The sequence below is a fragment of the Chenopodium album genome, chromosome 24 (genome assembly GCF_948465745.1).
Source record: "Chenopodium album chromosome 24, dcCheAlbu1.1, whole genome shotgun sequence".
Taxonomy (NCBI): Eukaryota; Viridiplantae; Streptophyta; class Magnoliopsida; order Caryophyllales; family Amaranthaceae; genus Chenopodium; species Chenopodium album.
Window position 1 is genome coordinate 7,777,321 of NC_137857.1, and position 24,977 is coordinate 7,802,297.

General features: G+C 33.5%; 3 protein-coding genes across 3 annotated transcripts; 1 reads left to right on the forward strand and 2 right to left on the reverse strand.

Moving 5' to 3' along the window:
- Positions 1-4,419: 4,419 nt before the first annotated feature.
- On the forward strand, positions 4,420-7,343 carry LOC145610488 (protein DETOXIFICATION 18-like). The gene is made up of 7 exons (XM_081665816.1): positions 4,420-4,677; positions 5,518-6,065; positions 6,151-6,237; positions 6,350-6,406; positions 6,497-6,735; positions 6,831-6,949; positions 7,185-7,343. The coding sequence occupies exons 1-7, from the start codon at positions 4,462-4,464 to the stop codon at positions 7,341-7,343; spliced, it is 1,425 nt and encodes a 474-aa protein (XP_081521942.1). The 5' UTR covers positions 4,420-4,461.
- A 701-nt stretch (positions 7,344-8,044) lies between these two features.
- On the reverse strand, positions 8,045-19,006 carry LOC145610489 (homoarginine-6-hydroxylase 2-ODD-C23-like). The gene is made up of 13 exons (XM_081665817.1): positions 18,912-19,006; positions 18,621-18,727; positions 11,017-11,132; positions 10,215-10,333; positions 10,038-10,101; positions 9,766-9,833; positions 9,525-9,583; positions 9,263-9,416; positions 9,132-9,151; positions 8,734-8,780; positions 8,486-8,566; positions 8,300-8,389; positions 8,045-8,173 (listed from the first exon to the last, which is right to left on the reverse strand). Exons 1-13 carry the CDS (start codon positions 19,004-19,006, stop codon positions 8,045-8,047), a joined length of 1,149 nt encoding a protein of 382 aa, XP_081521943.1.
- Positions 19,007-19,377: 371 nt separating this feature from the next.
- On the reverse strand, positions 19,378-23,838 carry LOC145611772 (RING-box protein 1a-like). Its single transcript, XM_081667142.1, has 5 exons — positions 23,624-23,838; positions 23,462-23,512; positions 23,322-23,381; positions 19,877-19,948; positions 19,378-19,783 (listed from the first exon to the last, which is right to left on the reverse strand). Exons 1-5 carry the CDS (start codon positions 23,751-23,753, stop codon positions 19,746-19,748), a joined length of 351 nt encoding a protein of 116 aa, XP_081523268.1. The 5' UTR covers positions 23,754-23,838; the 3' UTR covers positions 19,378-19,745.
- Between the last annotated feature and the right edge of the window lie 1,139 nt (positions 23,839-24,977).

Sequence of the window (24,977 nt, forward strand, 5' to 3'; positions counted from 1 at the left end):
TTTTTGTTAAATGCGTTTTTTATTATTTTGACGTAGTAGTATATTAATAAATTTACAATATAGATAAATATTATAAAAAATCAATAAAATCATAGTTGGACCCGTTTTAGACCCGAGACCCGCTAGACCCGATGGATCTGGGTTTGGGTCTGATTTTTTTAGACCCAGTGGATTTGGATCGGATCTGGGTCCACCTCTAAAATTCCGGGTCTGGGTCTCAGTGGACCCGACCCAGACTCGACCCATTGCCATCCCTAGATGTGAGTAATAATTATGAAATTTATTTTGGAACACCTCCTAGTGAGTAGAGCATAGCAAATTATGTTCATACACTGGGTGTACCAAAATTTTTCCTCAATACTCTATATGTTCATGAATACTTGCAAAGTTGCAATAGTATGAATTTTTACTATTTATTCATCAACTAACATTAACCAAACTTTCTTATTAATATATAAATATCAAATAATGGATTAAATGCATTATTGTATATTTTCTAAATACTCCCTCCATCTATCCCTAAATTACAATCCTACTTCTAGTATTTATTCCTTACATAATAGAGAGAAGTAAGAATGTAATTTAGCGACGGAAGAAGTAATTTGTATCAATATTACTAAGGTTTGTTGATAAAATTGCACATATACTGATATACATGGTCAAACTATTGAAAGTATTCAAGAACAGAGTGTGTTACGGAGTAAAACTATGTATCCTGACCTAACTATTAAATGAAGAACACCTAGGGAAAGAAAAATTTAATGAAGTGTGAAATTTGAGAAGATATAATCGTTGTGTCTCACAAACCAATGTAAAATGTTTGAATGGTCCAATGAATTTAGAAGAAGAAAGAAAGAATGAATGTACTCCATGAAGGGGTAGTTTATTGGAAAGAGAGGTTAATTGTTCTGTTGCACAACTTGTGAAAAAAACAACAATAAAAGTTGTCATACTTCATTTATGCATTGTAAAATGTGAATTTGGTGTGTTTATTATTTGTTTTTTGTAAAGAGGAGATGCTTTTCTCTCATTTTACCGTATAAATTGGAAATTGCATGATGCAATTGCAGGCCACCTTTCGATTTTATGCCTCTAAATAAGTCTTTTACTTTATGAATTGAATTTTTTTTATTGTAGTTTGATTATCTTGTTCATTAAGTCTCCTATGTAGCAGATCCAGATATATGGAAAAAGATTTTGATAGATTTATGTTTTGGAGATCAGATATATTACTCCTCTTTCAAGCTAGAATATAAAATACTCCGTATTATTTGCTACAAGTGCTTTCGACACTTGGTAGGAAGAACACCAAAAATATGGATTTCGACACTTGGTAGGGAGAACCCGTGTTCGATCCCCTGCAACAACAATTGGGAGGGGAATGAAACCTAACTACCTAGAACTGATCCCTAATCCGGATTAGCCCAAAGAATGAACCGGGTAGAACACCAAAAAAAACAAGTGCTTCCGATACACTTTATACGAATTAACCTGGTATGGAGAAGTTATTGTTGGAAGACTTATAATTGCACCATTTACAGGTGGACAACTTAACCACTTATAGTGCTGGGTTAACTAACACTCGTCAATCCACCACCGAGGCCCAGTCTTTCTCACAGCCCTGAATCCCTAATTCCTTTTCTTTCGGCAGGGCTCCTGGTCCCTGCAGTAGACAAGCACAAGGCTACAACCCACATTCATTTTTATACTGTCTCACTGGCGTACAATGAATTTCCTCAATACTACTACACCGTACAGCCGTACTAGTCTGTACTCATTCTGATTAAACAAGTCATTTGACAAAGTAAAATTATTTTAAAACATTATGTTGTTGATGATGTTGTACTATTTGAAGATTGTATTGATGATTTGATACATAAAATAAACTGGTATGTACTAACACTATGGAACAGCTCAACTGTGAAGTTTTGATCAAATTCTGATATAATTGTCATAGTAGTTTTCACAAATTATATTTAAACAATGAAAAAAAGGAGGAAATATTTGACGAAAAAGGTGCAATATTGGACAAGATAGAGCTTTCTCTGAAAGCAGTACTAGCAATTTTGGCCAAAGCATAAACAGCTAAATTGATTTCTTGATATTATACGACAAAAATCAATGGATCCGTCATGTAGAAAGCAGTAGATTAGCAGCAAAACAATCAAGAGTTTGGCACTCCATTTATTGTTTTATTGCATAACAGGTAAATTGATTTCTTGATATATTGTTGACGCATCAAGAGATAAGTAAATTCTGTTTTATTGCTTATTAGTATAACAATATATTGCAGAAAGAATATGCAAACAAACCTAATGGACAAACTTGACGGGTTTTAAGCCATCGGCTGATGCAGTGGAAATGAAATGCATGATTGCACACTCCTACAAAATAATTCCAAATTTGAGCCAAGTGAGAATTGATAGGCCACAACTGATAAAATTTACAGATGTTAGGATTACATCTTAATAATATGACAAACTATCAACCAAGATAAAACAACTGAGCTATGAACCAGGGAAAATAATTATTTGCAGCTAATTCTTGCATGTAATCCTCATCACATTATCACAACAAACATTTTAACTCACACAACCTGAATCTTCTGATTCTTCTCTTCTTCCCTTCCAATTGTATGGTTGCTTAAATTTCATATTTTCTGTTTTTTTATAATTAGTAACTATTTGTCAATTTCTACATCTCAAGTATTTTTTCCATAATTACAACAGAAATTACCGAATGTAGATTATTGGTTGAACACTTGATCTTGAACTATGAGAGAGGGAGAAAAATGTGGTCTTTTCATGAGAGAGAAATTATGAAAGATGCAATGTATTGATTTCTAATGGGACAAACGGTCTATTCTTATTTTTCTGGGGGTATTATCGTCCAATAAAACTTTCATTAAATGGGTATAAACAGCTCCCGAGAAACTGAAAGTAGAAGCTTGGCTTTGGAGCTTTTGTTTCTAAGCTCTTTAAGAGCTGTTTTGGGCTTCTACATAAACATAAATTAGCTGTCCTTGAAACCCTGTTTGGCCCAATTTAGATTCTTTGGCGGAGAATTACTAGGCCAAACATTAATCAAACAATTATTTTATCAAACAATGTCGGAAAAATTGATGAGTCAACGGCTAGATTCTAGCTATAGGTTTTAACTTACAAAAAAAAAAAAAAAAAAAAAAAAATTATATTCAGGTTTCATTTTGCAAAAAATAACAAAAAAAAATTAAAAGGTAGTTTTTGCTAAAAAAAAAAAAAAAGTTTTTATTTAACAAATTTTCCTAAACTTTAGTGTCGCTGTCTCGTGACCTGCCTAAAAGTTTAGTTTTATATATTAGTTACTAGATTTGTACCTGTGCGATTTCCGAGTTGTTTATTGAATTTTAAGATAAATTTTTATTCTATATGTCAAACTTTAAAATATATCATTGATATAAAATTAGTTAAAAATTGATGTGCTTTTGTGACGATTTGCGATCTAGTAGACATGTATTTGACTAATAATAATGTTTGTGAAAATGTTCTATTTAAAACATAAAAAAAATTAGCAAAAAATAAATTAAATAAAAAAATTCAAAGCCGGTTGGGTTGGCCATAACCCAAAATTTTGGACAAAGGTTGAACATTTCTTGACCTGTAACCTGAAGTGACCCTATTCGAGATGACTTATGACCTAGCCCTAGTTGACAGTTCTACATAGTAATAGAATTATATTAGATTGTGAAGTGTATTCTTTTAACCGATTATTATATATTATAAATTAACGCTTTACGTTTTGAACTACTTCTTTCGCTCCAAAAAATATTATGATATAAAAAAATAAATTTATATGATAATTATTGAGAATTATTAGCTAATAATTTTTTTGAATAAAATTATAATTCAATCCTGACTAAAAGTTTTTTTTTTTTTTTTTTTTTGACGGGAACTAAAAGTTTATAATATACAACGACATATACTTCGTACAAAATATATGATATGTATATTTGATAAATCCTCGCTCCACACCCAAAATCAGATTTTTTGTCTTTCCAAATATATTTTTTCCAAATAAGGTATTCAATTTAACGTAGAAGTCCCCTATTTGAAAAGTTGAACAGCGCCTATGTTAAGATAATTAGCAAACAAAGCTTGATTTATTCCTCCACCATCATAAGATATTTATACAAGAATTGCCTTGAGCCACAAGGACTAAAGTCTATCTAACTTAGGAAGTTTATCATACTTACCTAAGATAATACTAACAATATAGCAATTATTTATCTTTGCCAATTAATAAGATATTACTAAGATATTATATTATCTTTTCCTAATAGCCTATAAATACATTGCAATTTTAGCCCCCACACGGCCACGCTGCTGCTCCGTGTATATAATTTGCACTGCCCATTAGAGTCAATAATAATTCAGGTAATTCCGATTCGGTATCAGTAGTAGTGCCGAAACTAACGGGTGAAAGATGAGAGAAAATTTAAGAACAATGTTAAATAAAGTGGTGGATGTGAAGGAAGCCAAGGAACAATTATCATTTGCACTGCCAATGATACTCACTAATGTGTTTTACAATCTGATTCCAATGGTTTCGGTTATGTTTGTTGGTCATCTCGGTCAGCTACAACTGGCTAGCTCTACCCTCGCCAATTCTTGGGCTACTGTCACCGGATTTTCTTTCATGGTTAGAATTCTCTTCTCTCTTTTGACGTTTAGAATTGAATGTGTTTATTTCGATGGTTTCACTCTGAGGGTTTAGGAGAGTGGTCGCGGCAAGGGTAAAGGAGGCTGGTTGGTTCGGCAGCAGGGCCGTCTTTGATAAAAATTAGGCCCTAAAATTTTTTATGGACCAATTTAAATTGGTAAAAAGTTCATTACTTATTATAGAATATAAATATATAATGAATTCGGATTTCTTTACAATAAATTTATTAATAGCTCCTCTTTGAGATGGGTCAATTCTTTTTTTTTTTTTTTTTTTTTTTTTTTTTATATATTTCTTAAACATACTAATAATAATACAAAAAATAAAAATAAAAAAATTGCCAATGTTAAAACAAAAAATTAAATAAATAATGCCAATACAAAAAATAAGGTTCTTTCAAACTTGCCAGTTAGGTAGAATTAAGCAAGAAGATTTTTACGGAATAGTTCTTTAGGAATTGTTTAGAATAGAGATAATTAAGGGAGTTTAATTTGTGTGTTGGGGTTTGTTGGAAATTAAGTTCAGTTTTTACGGGGAATGAAATGATGAGAATATAATAATATTGTTAAAAATTAACGTTGTTAGAAGCTATAGTCAAGTCTTTAATGAGAGGTCCTCTGGAAGACTAATTATAATCTTCCATTAGTAAAACCTTTTGTGATCGTATATCTTGGGAAAAGCTAAGTTCAAATAAAAGTATATATATGTATGTGTTATTTAATGATTTAGTACTGTATAATAGATTTATTTATTTGATTAAGAGTTAATTTTAATTAATTTGATCCATATTTAAAAATGTTAACTTTGCCATTATTGTAGATTGGCTTAAGTGGTGCCCTAGAGACATTATGTGGGCAAGTATTTGGTGCAAAATTGTACAATATGCTAGGGATTTATCTTCAAGCATCATTTATGATCTCGATAATTTTCTCCATAATCATATCTACAATATGGTGGTTCACCGAACCTATATTGAATATACTACTCCATCAAAATTTGAACATTTCTAAAGAAGCAGCAGTTTACATGAGATTTCTAATACCAGGCATATTCGCATTTGGTCTTTTACAAAACATCTTGAGGTTCCTCCAAGCACAATCTGTGGTTTTACCCTTGGTTGCATTCTCACTCGTTCCGTTACTCTTACATTGTGGCCTTAACTATATCTTGGTTCATTTCACAACCCTTGGATATAAGGGAGCAGCATTGGCAACCTCCTTGACGTTTTGGTTATCGCTTATAACTTTGGTCATATACGTTAGCTTTGCTAAAAAATTCGAGCATACTTGGAGAGGGTTATCGAAGGAATCATTTGACCATGTCTTCGTCTACTTGAAATTGGCATTACCTTCGGCTGCTATGGTTTGGTGAGTACATTATTGCTTGCTCTAATAGTCACAATTAGATTTCTAGATGTTTTTATATATTTTGGACACTAATTTTAGTTCTCAGTTTGGAGTATTTGGCATTTGAAATCTTGGTGTTGTTGGCTGGCCTCATGCCAAATTCTGAAACAACTACATCACTCGTCGCAATTTGGTACGTACAAATTGATTCTATTCTCTCTGTCTTTTCTTTCTTATGATATATATGAATGAATCATTATAGTATGATAGTTGAGAAGATAATTGTGCTCATCTCATCTAAACAGTGTCAATACGGAAACAATAGCTTACATGGTTACTTACGGGCTGAGTGCTGCAGCAAGGTATGAAAGCAAAAAATATAAATTTTTCACAAAATTGGACTAATAATAATTTTTTAAAAAAATTATAATTCTTAACAATTACCATGACAGTACGAGAGTTTCTAACGAGCTTGGAGGAGGGAAAGCAAATCAGGCGAAGCATGCAATGGGTGTGACACTGAAGTTGTCGATTCTCCTAGCCGCTTTTATGGTGCTTGTTCTAGGCTTGGGACATAATATTTGGGCAGGCTTCTTTAGTGGCAATGCTAGTATAATCAAAGCATTTGCCTCCTTGACTCCTCTGCTTTGTACTTCAATTTTTTTGGACTCGATTCAAGGCATACTATCAGGTTGGTCTTTATATTCATTACACATTTTCTTCCTCTTTGATTTATCTCCTTCATTTAATTCATCCATATTCTATGCTGTTTTTGTGCACAAACAGGGGTATGCAGGGGATGTGGTTGGCAGCATTTAGTCATGTACATAAACTTGGGGACATTCTACCTCATTGGTATGCCCATTGCATACTTAGTTGCCTTCAAATTTCGGATGCATGTCAAGGTAATTACTCCATTTATTTTTACATTTTTCCTTCGCAACAGCTCAATACAAAACTTTAACCAGTACTGTAATATTTTTAACTATCAATAACTTGAATATCAATTAACTATTCAATAAGACGATTTCAACAAATACCTACAAAATACTACTTCGTATATTGTATGTTAAATCACAAACATTAGCCAATTTGGATTAAGATTAATGATTCGCCTACATATCTAAATCTGTGGTTTAGGGCCTTTGGATCGGTTTAATCTGCGGCCTCGTCTTGCAATCTAGTTCGCTTTTCCTGATTACTCGACTCCGGAAATGGACACCATTTGAGCTCTCAACTAGCGGCAATGAGAATTCAGTTGAGCTCTCAACTAACGGCAATGAGAATGAAATTCCATAAAATGCCTGTGGAATACGCAATTATGTACTTCGTATGATTACAGCATGAACTCTAGGCTCTTCACTCAAGGACAATACAATCAATGTAATGTTAATCATGTACAAATAGTGCACGTATGAAATATTACTGTTGTAACGGCGTTGCAAATTTGCAATGACAACTTCTAACACGTTAACGTCAACTTGCATAGATAAAGCGTAATACATAGACGTATTGTTAGCTTGTACAACAAACCTAATTTTCGAAGATGAAAACTTCTGGCTGTTGTTGTTCTTTTCTTGCTTGCTTTTTGTTGATTTCTCTAATTTTAGCTTTGTAATCAACAGTTGGACTCTTTTTTTTCTTTTTTAAACCAACAGAATTCAAAGTGTGGAGGTGTTAATAAATTAATATAACTCACATTTTTTTTTAAAAAAAAAAATGGGTTAAATTATATTAGCACCTCCACACCAATATAGAATTATATTATGGCCTGTTTTTTGAATCATAACTAGTGTGTGGCTCGAGCGATGCTCCATGTTGTTACTTTGAACACTTGTAATCTGAAGGATAATGATAATACAAATGGGATTATTAACTAATAAAACAGTTGAGCGTACGATGGAAGACAAGATTGTAAAGCCTAAAGCAAATAAAATTGTTCCAAATAAACAACGAAATATAGCATAATTGGTCATTCAACATCAGTCTTGTAAGCAATGTTAAAACGGATAGGACATTTTCAATTTAGCAACAAGATGGTCTCCATAAACAGCTGTGCCAAGTTCCTTCTTTCCACCACTTTTTTGTACGCAGAAGTCGAAGGGCTCAATAACTTCATCAAAATTAGTCTGTCCATTCAACATAAATTTACCTTAGTGTAATGTCTATGAAAACAATAGCTTTAATTTTACACATAAATTAAACATTGAGTTAAAGAGTCTCAATTTTCATTAGATGATCAAATAGAGGCTAACCTCGTAGAAGTAAACTGCACTAACACGATATTTTGGGGACGCGTTGATAATCCGATGAAGAGCAGGATTGTACAAACCATTGGACAGAATCTGCAATTGACAACATCGATGGAAGTAGAATTGTTTTTATAAGTGAGTTGTATTTCAACTTTAGGCTTAAATATTGATGAATAGATGATTATGGACCTTTAGCATATCACCAAGAATGCAAATAGTTGCGCCAGGAATTGGAGGAGCAGAGATCCACTCTCCAGAATTGTTCATAACCTTCAACAACATTTGATGTTAATTTTTCAAAAAATAACTAATAATCAAACAAAATACCGAGTTATATTAAATAAACTATATATGATTTTACTAGTTTGATTCTCATGCAAAAAAAAAAAAAAAAAGAAAAGAAAAGAAAAAAAAAAGAGCATAATGAAAATATGTACCTCTATAGCTGATAGACTTTCATCTTGATTAACCAATGCCAAAAGACCTGTTGATCAAGAGCATTATGAAATCAATTTTGTCACATAATCCCTCTCTACCTATTTATTTGATTTTTCATAGTGTTCAAGACTAGTCTTAGAACATATACTTCGTACATCTATATTTTCATACACGTAATAATTATTAAAATGTAATATTATTAATAATATACGATGAAACGAATATAATAAAATCACACATAACTATATAATCTTTTCTTTTATACAGATTTGCGGTGATTTATATATGGTCGAAATAAATATTCAAAGTTTGACCCCAAAATATGGCTATGGGACGGAAATATAGGGACAAAGAAGATAGAAGCCAATAATTTACATTTCCTCAAACAAAGACTTACCATAATCTGTGTGCGCTCCACTAAGGTTATGTACAAGATCGTTGTAATACAAGGTAAACGTTAGTTAAGTTAACAAAACTAAAATGATGAAATTCAAGAATCCAACAAGAATCTAAGATTAAGTTATGTACCATCCCATCCGTTGTGGTTCGACATTTGATACTACCGGAGGATAGCCTATCAACCTTACCGCCCAAAATGGATCTCCTGCAATACAACCTTCAAATTCATTGCCTGATCCGCCCAAGGCCAATGCAATACCTCTCATTATCTTTCGACTAAGTTCTGCTCGCATGGTTGTATATACAAAGCAAATGAATCTAAATTAGATCAAAGTCGAGCGCATACATGTATACAAATTTTTATCTTATATAGGATAGGTTGAAACCATGCCTGTAGAAACGTCAATGTACTGCTTCAACACTTCTTCAAAGTTTGGAGGATTAGATGGCCTACATATTATAAAGAGAAGTATACGTAGTTGCATTAGATTACTATATAGAGTCATATTATATACTAACGCTAGAATTGTTTCAACTTTTTTTTTTCACTAGTCATATTGAAAATGTTTAAGCAAATATACTTTGTATGTAACAAGAATGAAACCAAGGTATGTATATAATTTGCCACATACCATAAGTTTGGTCCTTCCATTGGTTTTCCCTTATCTCCATACGTTCCATCTTCGAATTCTTTGTAATACTGTAATAACAATTTAGAATTAAAGACAATCATTCTACAAATGAAGTGTAGCTACTGGTGTAGTAGACAAAACACACAACTACTTATTAATTCTTATGCAATCTTTGATAATATTTAGTTAAGCACATTGCATTCAAGCATTCAACTAACAACATAACTCGAAAATCAGATCAAAAAGTGAGGGAATACGAAATATTTACTTACATCAATAGCTTCTTGCACATCAGGTTGACCACTGGTATAAATTTTATCAAGTTCTTCATATCCTCTACATTAAGACCAGGTCACGATTAATATAGCTAAGTGGATATGATAAAATTAGCAAGTAAAGACCATTTATTAATGAAACTATAGAGAGCTCAAGTATATATGCCATTAAACCTATATCCAGTTGCTGCGGTCATCTTGATTTTCATTTTCTCTTCATGAGGCAGACTGAAGAACTCACGTATGAGATCTCTCACTTCCTTCAAGTGAGAGTCTGGGATGCCATGACCTCTCTAATCATCAAAAATTGAACCATTCAATAGTATGAGATACTTCGTATAAAGTAGTGTAAGGATCGGTTCTTTAATTTGCACCTTAAAATATGATAGATATTCAATTAAAATAATTTTAGTTTCGTAAATTTAGTATATTTCGGCAATAAGTGAAGTTTCATGAACTTTTTTATTTTTAATGAAACTTTCATGAACTTTAATAACTTTAAACAACAAATTTAGTAGGATATAATAAAAATAATTTAATTTCAGTAAATAATTTAAGGGTAATGCTATATGTAGCCCTAAGGGCTATATATAAGCATTAAATATACTCTTGAAAATTGTATAAAATTAGGAATTCGTGACAAAAACACGCGTAAATCAGTGTAATTAGTGTTTATATTTTCATGATTTCTTAACTTTTTATGATTTTCAAGTGTAAATTTAATGCTTATATGTAGCCCTAAGGGCTATGTATAGCATTTTCCATAATTTAATATTAAAAATTAAAAAAAAAAAATAGTTTGGCAAAATGTAATTTAAGTTCATTCAGAGCAAACTAGCAAAGTAAATATTAGGTGAAAACTTATACCCTGACCTAATTACATAGGATCTAGGGGTTATTGGGTTAATAAGCCAACACAACAACATGCAATGACACTCTTAAAAGACTACTGCAGCTAAATAAATATTCAATGTACCACGTAGAAAAGCCCATGCTCTCTACAAGCTTTATTCAGTTGTTGAACAATTCCGCAAACTCCAGCATCCTTAGCCATGTTTGCATCATCAGCTTTAGCAACCAAAGGACTAATGTCTGCATTAGTATTTCATCAGAAATATGAAATGCAATTCATGGTGAACTCAATTTAAAGTTTTAAAAATAAAAATGATGCTCCTTAATTACAAATAACAGAATTATGTATGAATGTATCAATCCAGTGTCTAATAATCATAAATCACAAATATATATATATATATATATATATATATATATATATATATATATATATATATATATATATATATATATATATATATATATATATATATATATATATATATATACAAGTATAAAAGTATTAACGATAATAGTATGAATATATATTATTGTCATGTAGCTTGGCTTAGTTCGTCGTGCATCTCAGTGAACGTAGATACAGATCAGAGTTTGAGACCAGCAGTGCACAATTTTTTGATCTTTATTTTTTCTTCTGCCCTTTTTAGCTTAAGGAGTTTCGTATAATTAGTCCTTGTAATCTACCTTTCTAATTCATTGTCATAGATGTCGAAAGTTAAATAAATTTAAGTTAATTCATAAATAAGTTCTAAAAAAAAAAAAGATCATTATTAAGGTGACTTATTTCTTTCTAAAGTAATACAGTATATACTATAACCTTTTATGAAATCTCATGAGACTAGAAAAACAATTTATTAACCGTCAAAATATCAAGGAAGGATAGAAACAATGAACAATTAGAAACCGTTGTATAATACTTCGTATCCTATATATAAAGTGAAAAAGGGTTTTGGGTGATAAATTTCACTTTCCCAAAATACCCCTCTCATTTTTATCTTTTATCTTGTCTTTTTTTTAAAAGAAAGAAAACCTTTCATTTGAAAGAGAAATAGAGAATATTGAACTTCATAGATTCACACGCACAAATTTACGTGCATCTCTTAGCTTGTTACCTATAATTGGAAATGAATTAAGTTGGGACATGATTGAAATCTATTCCGAAATTTTCAACTCGAAGTGTAGAGATTGAGAGTGAGATTGAGAGTGAGAGGGAAGAGTGAGAGTGAGGATGAGAGCATTACAATTGCAAAATTTTTATAGCCTCAGCTTTAGGGCTGTTGGGCTGTTGGGCTGTAGGGTCGGATATTGGGCTGTGGGCCCCAAATTCTGTTTCAATGAGCGATTACTTGTGGAAAACACATTTGTTGTGATGGAAACTCATGTGCTTGTTGATGTGGTTCTTCCAAATTCCAATTCATAGTATGGGCTGAGGCAATAATGGCAAATTACTCAAAAATTAAAAACAAAAGTATAGTACTTGTATAAGATATTGTTTTTTATATGATTTTTTGTTACAGATAATTTATTTAAATCTTAGAGTTATTTTGACTTAAAATTAAAGTACACTAGATGAAGCCCGTGCAATGCACAGTTTATTTGATTTTTTTTTTTTTTTTTTTTTTTGTATTTATGAGCTAAAATTTGTTGTATATTTAGATAAAATTCCTAATATTAAAAGATAATATTTAATATTTAATTAATTAAAACTTAAAAATCTCATTCGCTAATTTTGCTTACGTGGCATTTGAATTATTTAATTCTAAAAGAAATTAATAATCTCTTATTTAATTGGCCACTCCTAAGATTTATAATCCTATATGGCGCGCTGAGAAAATTAGATCCTACGTGGCTCTCTAAAAACTCGGGAAAAAACTCCCCTTTATATATATATATATATATATATATATATATATATATATATATATATATATATATATATATATATATATATATATATATATATATATATATATATATATATATATATATATATATATATATATTAGATTAGATTAGATTTATGATAATCTATCAATTATTTTATTTTATTTTTTTGGTGAACATCATTAATTTTATTGATTTCATAAACAATTAAATAATTTATATGAACTGGACATATTTCGCAAACACTACTTATCATTCTACTTCACAATTCACACCATTGACCATACACTCAAACTCAAAGGGGTTTTTGCTAGTTTATACTTTATAGGTTTAGTTCAAAATATCTATACATTTTTCAACCAAAATGAACAACTTGGTAGATGATGTACGTAATACGGAATATATGGGAATTCATAGAGGTGTTGATTATTATTGGGTGGTCACTCGGTCAGTAATGAAACTAGTACAATGTCGATCGATGGCTCATAATTGTAGCATGTTAGTATGTGTCCCGAATCAATTTACCCCGATCAATGTATTGACTTATAGTATATGGTATATATCATGTATGGTTTTGTTATAGGAGAAGCATATAAACTTTATATACTTCATCCATTTTTGAAAGTTTGTCTCAATTTGCATTTACGCGATCTTCAATAATCATTTTTTACCATAAATATTTTCGGCTATATATAAGTGAAAATTATAAAAAGTAGATATTTGAAATAGGCAAATTTGTCAAAAAAAAAACCCTTTTAAATGCACCATTTTGAGTAAAAAACCTTTTAAAAGTTTTTTTGTTAAAAAAAACTTGAACTTAAAAATTTTTTGTTCAAAGAAACCTAGTATCCCTAATTAACTCAATTAACCTCTAATCTCTTCTAATTACTCTCTAACACTCACTTAACTATTAAATAATTAAATTAATTTATAAATAAAAAAAAATAAATACCACCACCACTTTAACCACCAACCCAACCACCTTCCTTTCTCTCCCCTTCCCCTGGTAGCCACTCTCACCACCAGTGACCCAGCTCCACTGCCGCCGACCTCCTTCCCTTTCCCTCTTACCACCTTTGCCACGAAAACCACCTCCAAACGACCTAACCCCCACCTACGACCGACCCCCTCTAAAAGCCTAACCCCGACAACCTTCCTACCCACCACCTCAGCCGCGAAAACCACCCCAACCACACCTACTCGATTGGAATTCCCGAAATACCACAGCCCACAGACATCTATCTCTATCAGAATTCCCGAACGGACTGTGTTTTCTTCCTCCCTCTTCTACTTCACTTTTTCCCCCTTCTTCAACCACCATCAACATTCAACCATTTACAATTATTCAATTTTGAAAACCCGAAAATGTTGCTTGAAAACATGGCGCTGAAGATCGGAAATCGCCATTGACGGGGTTGATTTGCTTAATTTGTGGAATTTGTTGTGATTTGCTCTTTTTTTCTTTAGGTTTTGATAATCTTAAGGTGGGTAGTCGAGTTTAGGGTTTCGAAAGAGGTTGGCCGAACGTGTAGGTGGGTTACCGGAGGTGGAGGGTTTAAGGCAGCGGCTGAGTTGGGGGAGGGGGTTGCTGTAGGGGAAGGGGAAAGGGAGGAGGGTGGCTGGTGGTTAGAGACTTAAAGTGGTGGTGGTGTTTTATTTACTTCTCTGTTTTCTTTTACTTGCAACACTTTCCTAAAAAGGAAATGTCACAATACTTGCAACACACTATAAAAGAAAAGTTACTTTAGGGAAAAACTATACTATTTCCTTATTTAAACCACATGGCCCCCTAAATTACACTCCTAACAATCACTCATCCTATTTTAAAGTTTATTATATCATGTAAACCCCACCTTTCTTAATTACCGCGCTAAATGGTGTGTTGCATCTAAAGAAAAACGGAGGAAGTATCTTTTAATTTATATATTAAATAGTTAAGTGAGTGTTAGAGAGTAATTAGAAGAGATTAGAGGTTAATTGAGTAAATTAGTGATACTAGTTTTCTTTGAACAGAATTTTTTAAGTTCTGGGTTTTTTAACAAAAAAGCTTTTAAAAGGTTTTTTTTTCGTAAAGTGGTGCATTTAAAAGGTTTTTTTTGACAAATTTGCCTTTGAAATATTTATATTTATTTCTGGTGTATAAATCATACAATTTGGTCAAAGTTAGGGCCTGTTCTCATTGGCCGAACTCAACTGCACATGATAAGTCGATATTATACCGTTATTCTTGGGTTATTTGGAATGCATTTACCATAGAATTTCAACTTATAGTTCGTGTTTTTGTATGTTTTATATCCAAGTTGGACTCGATTTCGTTGTTTGGTTGTTATATTGTGATTTCAGGATGAAATGGAGCATTTGGAGTGATGATGAGCATGTCACGACATTTTGAGGTGGATTGGAGAGCTTCATAAAGAGATTTTCAAGTCATGAGAAGTGTATTGGAGTGCTAGATGATGATTGATGATAATGCTACATGGCCGTGTACCATAAGCTACATGGTCGTGTACCATAAGCTACATGGTCGTGTACCATAAGCTACATGGTTGTGTGATTCTTCCATCCATGCTTACATGCTACATGGCCGTGTACCCTTAACTACACGGTCATGCGATAGTTCTAAGTTCGAGTGTTTGCTACACGGTCGTGTACCACGAGCTACACGGTCGTGTGATTCCATCTCCGTATGAAGTCCGCCTACACGCTCATGTACCTCTCAACTACATGACCGTGTACGTATATGATGAAATATGAAGATCAAGTACGGTCAGCTACACGGTCGTGTACCCATCAGCACACGGCCGTGTACGTGTGCGTAGGAGATTTATTTTTCTTTATTATTTTATGTTTATTTTTAGGAAAGTATAAATAGGGGTTTTAACCCTATTTTAAAACATCTAATTTTTATTATAGCTTTTTCCATTCTACGTTGTTTTGTGAGAGAACACATAGAACTCCATTGAAGCATCCATCTTAATTCAATTTCAAGTACTTCTCTTTCATCTTTAATCTCTTTAATTTTCTATTGTTATTATGTTTTCTTTAATTATTTGTCTTGTTATTTCCATTATCATGTGTGAGTAGTTTCATAATCTAGGGTTAGGTTGAACCCTAATATGGATTGATGTGTTACTTGATTCCCAATTCCCAATTTAATTAATTTATAATTCCTCTTTGTTAGGGTTGGTTTTATTATCAATGATTAACTAGAAATAGTATTATTGAATGTGATTAGGTTTACAACGAAAGTTGATTCTTAATTGATTTTAGAACCCTAATTAAAAGTAAGAGCTTTTATGCATGAAAATAGCTAATTGTTCTTGCTAGGACTTATAGGATGCCGTTCTCAATGTCTTTAATATGTATGATTCCATGAAAATAGGTATGATTGCATGTCAGGGAAGCTATTAGTTGATCGAAAGAAACTCTTAGTATTGTTTTAGGGAGTATCTGTCCTGTGGAATGTTTATTGATTTAATTGAGGGAAAGGGATTGTTCTATTGCATTGATTCATATTAGTGGGGATACTTAATCTTAGATGTTTTTAGTTCTTGATTAATTTCATATTATTATTATTATTTATTGCTTATTAGTTAATATTGTTCTAGTTTTGATCTATCGATATTGATTGGTTACTTGCTTAGTAGTTACTTGAGTCTAATTAATTAGTTGAACTATAGTCTCTTAGGATCCGACCCTTACTTGCCCGTCTACATAGTAGTGGTCTTGTTAGGTTGTTTTTTGTTAGGTACGCGACACGCCTATCAGGACATAACTGAACTGAACTGAACTGAACTCAGCTGAACTGAATTGAACTGAACTGAAATGAATATTTTATAAGAGAAGGAAATTGGGAGCTGAATTGAACTGAATTGAGCTGAACTGAACTGAATTTCAACGTAAGAGAACAGGCCCTTATTTTATTTTGACCACTTGTATAGAAAGTGAGTCGAACTTTAAAAAATGGAGATAGTACATGTTTTAACCTATCTAGCTTAAGGTTGCATTTCGTAATGGTAAAGTTTTGGGGTGAGACGGACTCATATAAGTCCACCATCTTCATTTTCCTTCTTCCCCTTTCGATATCTCTCCTCTTGCCTATCAATGGTGGCCAGATTTTGCACCACTCCCCGCATTCTCTCCCGCACCTCCCAACTTGCTGGCGATGAAGAATGATCATATGCAACTTGGTTAGGCGATTAGTGCTTCGAATTTGGAGTTTTGAGATGATCTGGAGAATGACCAAATCAGTGTTGCTACTCTGTTGAGTTTGGGGAGGTCGAATTCTATTGATAATTGTTAAAGGACCAACTCAACCAAAAGCTTAAGCTGATGGTTGAGGCCCAAGAATATGTTTTATACTCTATCACTCCCCCTCACATGAAAGGCCCTCTAGGCTTGAAATGTGGATGCAACACAGGCCCACCCATACCTGGTGCGAATTAATTCCACTTTAAAGGAGGGGTGGATGAGATTCGAACCCGTGACCTTTTTGTCACGCTGGCTCTTGATACCATGTTAGTGGACCAACTCAACCAAAAGCTTAAGCTGATGGTTGAGGTCCAAGAATATGTTTTATACTCTATCACTCCCCCTCATATGAAAGACCCTTTGGGCTTGAAATGTGGATGCAATACAGGCCCACCCATACCTGGTGCTAATTAATTCCACTTCGAAGGAGGGGCGGATGAGATTCGAACCCGTGACCTTTGTGTCATGCTGGCTCTTGATACCATGTTAAAGGACTAACTCAACCAAAAGCTTAAACTTATGGTTGAGGCCTAGTAATATGTTTTATACTCTATCACGCCCCCTCACACAAGAGCCCGTTTGGGCTAGAAGTGTGGATGCAGCATGGGCCTCCCTCATACCCAGCGCTTAATATTCCACTTGAAAGTGGGGGGTGGATGTGATTCGAACCCGTGACCTTTGTGTCACGCTGGCTCTTAAGCTTTTGGTTGAGATGGTCCACTAACATGGTATCAGAGTCAGCGTGACACAAAGGTCACGGGTTCGAATCTCATCCACCCCTCCTTTAAAGTGGAATTAATTCGCACCAGGTATTGGTGGGCCTGTGTTGCATCCACATTTCAAGCCCAAAGGGCCTTTCATGTGAGGGGGAGTGATAGAGTATAAAACATATTCCTAGGCCTCAACCATCAGCTTAAGCTTTTGGTTGAGTTGGTCCTCTAACAATAATGGTCGAGATAAGGAGGATTTTGGTGAGGCGGCTTTGTGGCGGTGGTTTTGGGTAAATTTTATTAATTTAATTTTGGGAAATTTGATTGTGGAATTGTTAATTAATGATAAAATGTAGGAGTTTGTTATAGATGATGTGAAATATGAGGGTTGAGGAGAGAGAAAATATTGTAGTCATGGAAGAAGAAGAGGTCAAAAGGGTAATGAATGGTGACACATATCGCTCATGTGGCGCCAAGTCATGTGGAAGGAATGGTGACACATGACAGTAGCATGTTGTTCCTTTAAATTTATAATATTATAGATGTGAATTTTGTGCATATGTTATTTGTTTTTTTTTATAAAGAGGAGCTGAGATGCTTTAATCTCATTTTACCGTATAAATTGGAATTTGCATGATGCAATTGCAGGCCACCTTTCGATTTTATGCCTCTAAATAAGTCTTTTACTTTAAATTTTTTTATGTAGTTTGATTATCTTCTTCATTAAGTTTCCTATGTCGCAGATCCAGTTATATGCAAAAAGATTTTGATAGATTTATGTTTTGGAGGTCAGATAGTTTACTCGTCTCTTTCAAGCTCGATTATATACTCCGTATTATTTGCTACAAGTGCTTTTGACACATTTTATACGGAGTTTTACAATATGGAATAACTTGGTATGGTGGAGAAGTTATTGTTGGATCGCACCATTTCTCGCCTTCAGTCACGAAACCACCTTTGCCCTTAGGGCCAATGAAATATTCAAATCTATGAACATATTAGAATCTATTCACAATTGCACATTATAATTCTCATTCAGTTTTTTAAAGCTAGCCCTTAAATCCTAAATTACTCAAAAACATCACAAATTTATAGGTGGACAATTTAACCGCTTATTGTGTTGGGTTAACTAACACTCGTCAATCCACCACCTAGGCACAGTCTTTCTCACAGTCCCGAACCCCTGACTCCCAACCTTTGCCCTTCCCTCTCTTGTAACTCAGTCTCACACCCACTTCTAACTCCCTCGTCTGAACCGGAAATCATCCTTTTCCTCGTCCCAATTTATCCTCCCAAAACCGCCTATTTCTCATTCACACTACCAGATCGTTGTTACTGAGAATTGTTGTCATGGTGTATATAAAGTCTCGTAAGGAAACTGACGCTAATGCGCATTTGTACCTTGCTTTTAGCTAAAATAGCTTCAAGAGAATTATTTGTTGTGTAATTCCTCTTCTTTCTGCAGGTCTCCTGGTCCGTGCAGTGGACAAGCTCAAGGCTACAACCCACACTCATGTTTAATACTGACTGTCTGTATGACGTACAATGAATTTCCTCACTACTACTACGCTGTACAGCTGTACTAGTCTGTATGTATAAATTATTCATCTGATTAAACAAGTCATTTGACAAAGTAAAATTATTGAGACATATAATAAACTGGTATTAAAAGTTGTACCAACACAATGGAACAGCTCATACTGTAAAGTTTCGATCAAATTTTGATATAATTTTCATAGTAGTTTCCACGAGTTAGATTAAACATTGAAATAAGGAGGAAATATTTGACGAAAAATGTGCAATATTGGACAAGATAGAGCTTTCTCTGAAAGCAGTACTAGCAATTTTGGCCAATACCGAAACATTGATTCTTGATGTTATAAGTCAAAAATCAATGGTTCCATCATGTGGACTAGCAGCAAAACAATCAAGAGTTAGGCACACTAGGCACTCCACACATCTGCACACACCCTCAGATTTTTGGGTTTACATCAAGGTAACAACGCTAATGGCCATACTTCTGAAACTCCCACTCGCTGTTGTCTGGTAGATAAAATAACAGAAGAGACTTAGGGAAATTATAGCAATAATAGACAATACGGATTAATATATTGCAGAAAGATTATGCAAACAAACCTAAAGGACAAACTTGACGGGTTTTAAGCCATCGGCTGATGCAGTGGAAATGAAATGCATGATTGCACACTCCTGCAAAATAATTCCAAATTTAAGCCAAGTGAGAATTGATAGGCCACAACTGATAAAAGTTACAGATGTTAGGATACATCTGAATAATATGACAAACTATCGACCAAGATAAAACAACTGAGCTATGAACCAGGGAAAAAACACCAATAGACATCACAGAAACCAAGATTTCATATAAAATATAACAAAACAGAATGTAGCAAGTGTCATAACAACTTAATCAAATTGCTACCTCAAGCATCTAACAAAAAAAAACTATTATCTGCAGGAGAGATTTCAGACTGCAATTCAAACACTGAGAAGCAAGTTGTTCAGACTATTAATATTGACTTCACGGACCCAAAACTACGCTCATGTATCACCAAGTGTGTATTTATACCAAATTGTCAATTTAAACAAGCAGTCATACTGGAATAAAAACATGCAGTGAGGAGTTGTTCAAGAGTCAGTCTCTCTATCAGTTTTTCACTGCTGTTCAAGCCATATTATAGGATCCCTACTGAAATATACGAAAGTTCTTCTAAACTGTACATAAAACTACATTAAACAAAGTTCTCCACAGAAATAGATATGTATCTATGAAATTTGAGTTTCAAAATTTGTTTACTTACTTTTTTATGTATTCTTTTCCCTATACTTTAGGATTGGCATGGGAAACAGATTATGAAAAGATTATTGAATATGGACAATTATGTCTATACAAATTACAAATTTAAAATGTGAAAACAAATGAAAAATAAAACACCCAGAAATCAAAGCACATTAAAAGAATGGAAATACAGAGGACGAATACAAAAAAGTAAATTTTATAAAATAAAATTAAAAAAAAAGGTTAGATTATGATACTTCAGGTGATTTCAAATCACAATGAGGATATCATGGTACTCTCAAGGTGCTTAAGAATCATAAAGAGAATAGCCTGTAGATACCCCATGCAAATGCTACAACTACGGGCTTACACATTCAGAGACCATGTTACGTGTCTACAGAGTGCAGAGAAATCACCGCTTTATTATGGAGTAGCTTCCAAAACAGTAGGCCCAATCCTCTAATTTATACCACATTATAAGAAATCATTTTTTTTCCCGGTTTCATCAGATAGCTTACGATCATCTTTGAAAACCATTTAACCCTCAAAACAATGTAATAAAGCAGCTACTTCAATACTAAAAAGTTCATATTTCTAGCAAAAGCTAAGACCGTACGAGCAAAAGTGATCTTACAGGATAAGTCCAAACATCTATACTTTTTTAAAATATTTGTTCAGATGTTCACACTGCAGCATCCTACCACTTCAGCCAAGTATAAAATTATCAGACATGCACAATTAACCCCACACCCACACCCAACCAAAAAAAAAAAAAGGTAACATTATCAATACCAAACCAATGTACTCCAACTCTATAACATATAATCTACAACAACACTCGTAACCAATAAAAGTAACTCTATGTAGTTTGTACTGTGCCCTATTTCTTCTGAGCAGTATTGAATGCATCCATATCAACTCTTCAACTCACGAATTATCTCAAACACTAACATAGTTCTCAACCAAAAAAACCATTATCTCCAGTGAAACCGAGGAACTTTTCAATCATTTATCATTCCTATACCAAATCAACCAACCAGTAAATAATTAAAAAACAATCCACTTGCTCCACTAGTAAACACTTTGAAAAGATGGTCAAACATATTCGTAAATCTTATCTGTAAAGGAATATTGAGATAACTGTGCACATTAATGACTAAATTTCCATATGTCTAAGCTCTTAGTAAGGAAAAGATTTCCTTGGTATCACCATAGCCAAAACAAGGCACCAAATACACGCATGAAAAACAGCACCTAAGGCTCTACACAAAAAGGCAAAAGCCAAAAAGTATGATCGACTTCGAGGCTCTTGGCAAGGCAAGTTTGATAAGGCACAGTAGAGGCATCGTAGGCAGTTGAAACTTGAAGCAGACCATTGAAAACCCATTAGTACGATAACAATACAATATCAATCAAACTAACTGTGGTTATGGATGCCTAAATGCACATAGCTAAACCTATATTCAACACAAACTATAAGCAACACTGTTTTAGATAGGCCCACAGGAATGCATATAGACTAATATACCTTTCAATCATAGAAAAAAAGAGTCCCAGACCTTAATCTAAGATACATATATCATTGTCACAGAAAACCAGCAACATTTTATAAAAATAAAAATAAATTAAACAACATAATGTGTTTCATACTCTCATGCCTTTTAAGACATTTGTCCACAACCGTCCACAGCATAGTCCTTAAAGTTGTAGAGATGTAACTTTCATTATTTAAAAAAAAAAAAAAAAAAAAATCAAGTTCCAAATCTCATACGAAGTAATTCTTAAGAGAAAGATCAACAAATATATTTGGAAATCAAATCTACCATGCTCACAACCAAAGCCTCATATTAACCAAAGTAACCAATTCCAATTTTAGAAACTGGATTGTAAGATCAAATACTATAAGGAGGTAAGCTAAAACAGAAACCCTTGAGATAAATTATTGCCTTTTTCATCTTTATTCAGCCAACAGTCATTTAGAGCACCAAATTTCCTTGTTAGAACATTAACCAATAGCAACATTTTCTAACATAAAACAGTTATCACAATCAAATTTGTGACATCAAACCCAAAGCTACTATTACCCACAATTATCCCAAAAGCCTCCATTCAGAATTTATATTAACATGCAAATCCCACAATTCAAAATGGTTAGCCCTCGAGCAGATTTAAAATCCCCAAGCTACATTCATTCATCTACTTTTTCCTCATCAAAATAATTCTCAAAAACAATACTACGTACAAACTAACAAACTCTCAACCAGAGTACATCAGAACAACTGTATTTGTATCTCCCTTTCTCCAAGGCTCTAACTTCACATTTCTATCGAGGCTTCTAAAAGAGCAGCAATCTCCCTTTCTCCAAGGCTCTAACTTCACATTTCTATCGAGGCTTCTAAAAGAGCAGCAATCAACTCCACTACACAATTCTAAATAGGCTTCTAAAAGAGCAGCAATCAACTCCACTACACAATTCTCAACATCATACACCGTCCACTCTTAACAGCAATACGTCTCCTGTAATTGTTGTAAACACTGCCTATCCGATACCACACATTTTCAAAATTTGTGCAATGTAAACAAAATAAACACACCCTCTCCCACGAAGTATGCTCAATCGTAGATGTCAAGCATTCACATATCAAGCCACGAACTCAAATTCCGAAATTTCACAATCTTTCTAAAATTATATTCAATAACTCAATTCCAGCACAAACATAGAGCATATAATATCACAAATATTCAACATCAATAATCGGGAGAATTCAAGAGAGAAAAAATTACCCCAAGCAACAGTACACTCTTCACTGGTAGCACTCGCCTGGTTAGCTTGGCATTCAATACCTATTCAAACACAACATCAAAAAACCCAAATTAATTTCCCAGGAAAAAAATAACCCAAAAAAAAAAGTTTAAAAACTCACAAAGATCCATGATGTGATTCCTGCAAATAGCGCAATTATCAACAACAATATCTGCAAAATAAGAGCCCAAAAATCAACAAAAAAAAAAGCACAAATCATCCAATAAAAACAGAAAGTTAGGGTTTATAAGAATTGGAAGTAAAAAGAGGGGTTTAGAATTACCCCAAGCCCAGAGAGAAACGGCATTCCATTTCTTGATCTCAAAACGTTTCGGTTTCTTGGATGAAGAAGAAGGACCAGGAGCAGAGCTGGAACCGTCGCCTGCAGGAACCATTGCCACGTCAGTCGCCATTGATGGAGTTTCTTTTTCTCTCTCCTCGTCAAAGAAAAAGGTTGGAAAGTAATGGAATTTTTATTTGTTCCTTATTGTAAAAAAAAAAAAAAAAATGATTATAGATTGGGTTTTTTGTGTATATGTTTAGCCCAAAAGGAAGAAGATTATGGATTTTTAGGAGAGCCCAAAAGAAAATTAGTGTAGATTTGGGGTTGTAGGGGTGCTTCACCAGCCCACTTTAGAGAGTTGTGCTACCTGTTAATCAAAGACTTGAGTAATCTGACCACGAGAACAGACACCAGAAATGACACGTGTCATTTCTTGGAGTTGTAATTTCCCTCCAAAATGTTTTTTTTTTAAAAAAAAATTTTTTGGTCAATTCTTCTTAAACAATCTTCTTGTATACCTTTTATATAAGGTAATTCATTATTATTGCACAAACTATGTGTCGATCAAAGTTTGTCAACTAATTAAAATGATAAGGGGAAGAGTATTGTATCGGTTACCTAGGTGTCTTTGCTCTAAGGTATAACTTTGGTAAAAAACAAACCATGTTATTTTATGCGTATTATAAATGTTATGATTCTTTCTAATTTATTTATTTTTTTAAAATTATAGTAGAATTAACTAAAGTTTGTAATTAAGAGAGCATTGCAAGGTACCAACCTTGGTGTCTTTTTTAAATTAAGAACCGGTATAAAACTAAGTTTTTTTTTTTTTTTGAAACAATTAAACTAAGTAATTTTGTTTATATTAAAAGAAACTATAATTCTCTCTTTTGTGTAAATTATAGTATAACTTTTTAAAGATTGTAATAATTCATAATTAAATTTTGTTAAACCCGTGCATTGGACGGGATCTAATCTAGTAATTATAATATTATATACACTCTGGTGTATGGTGTACTTAAAGGTAATTTTTTGCTCATTTGACAATTAAATGAGCAATAATCATCAAAATGAACGAATAATACCTTTGGGTGCATCATGCACCCGGGTGTATATAACAATCTCTCGGTTGGGATTGGGGATGTCAATGGGGTGGGGCGGGGCGGATGTTGGCCTTCCCATCCCCACCCCCACCTAAAATTTTCATCCCCATCCCCATCTTCGCAACGGGTCCAATGTTCATCCCCCATCCCCGCCTCGGCGGGTACAACTCCAAAACCATCCCCGCCCCACCCTCCACTTGGATATCCATCCCCACCTAATCCCCACTAAAGGCCCGCCTAATCCCCACTTA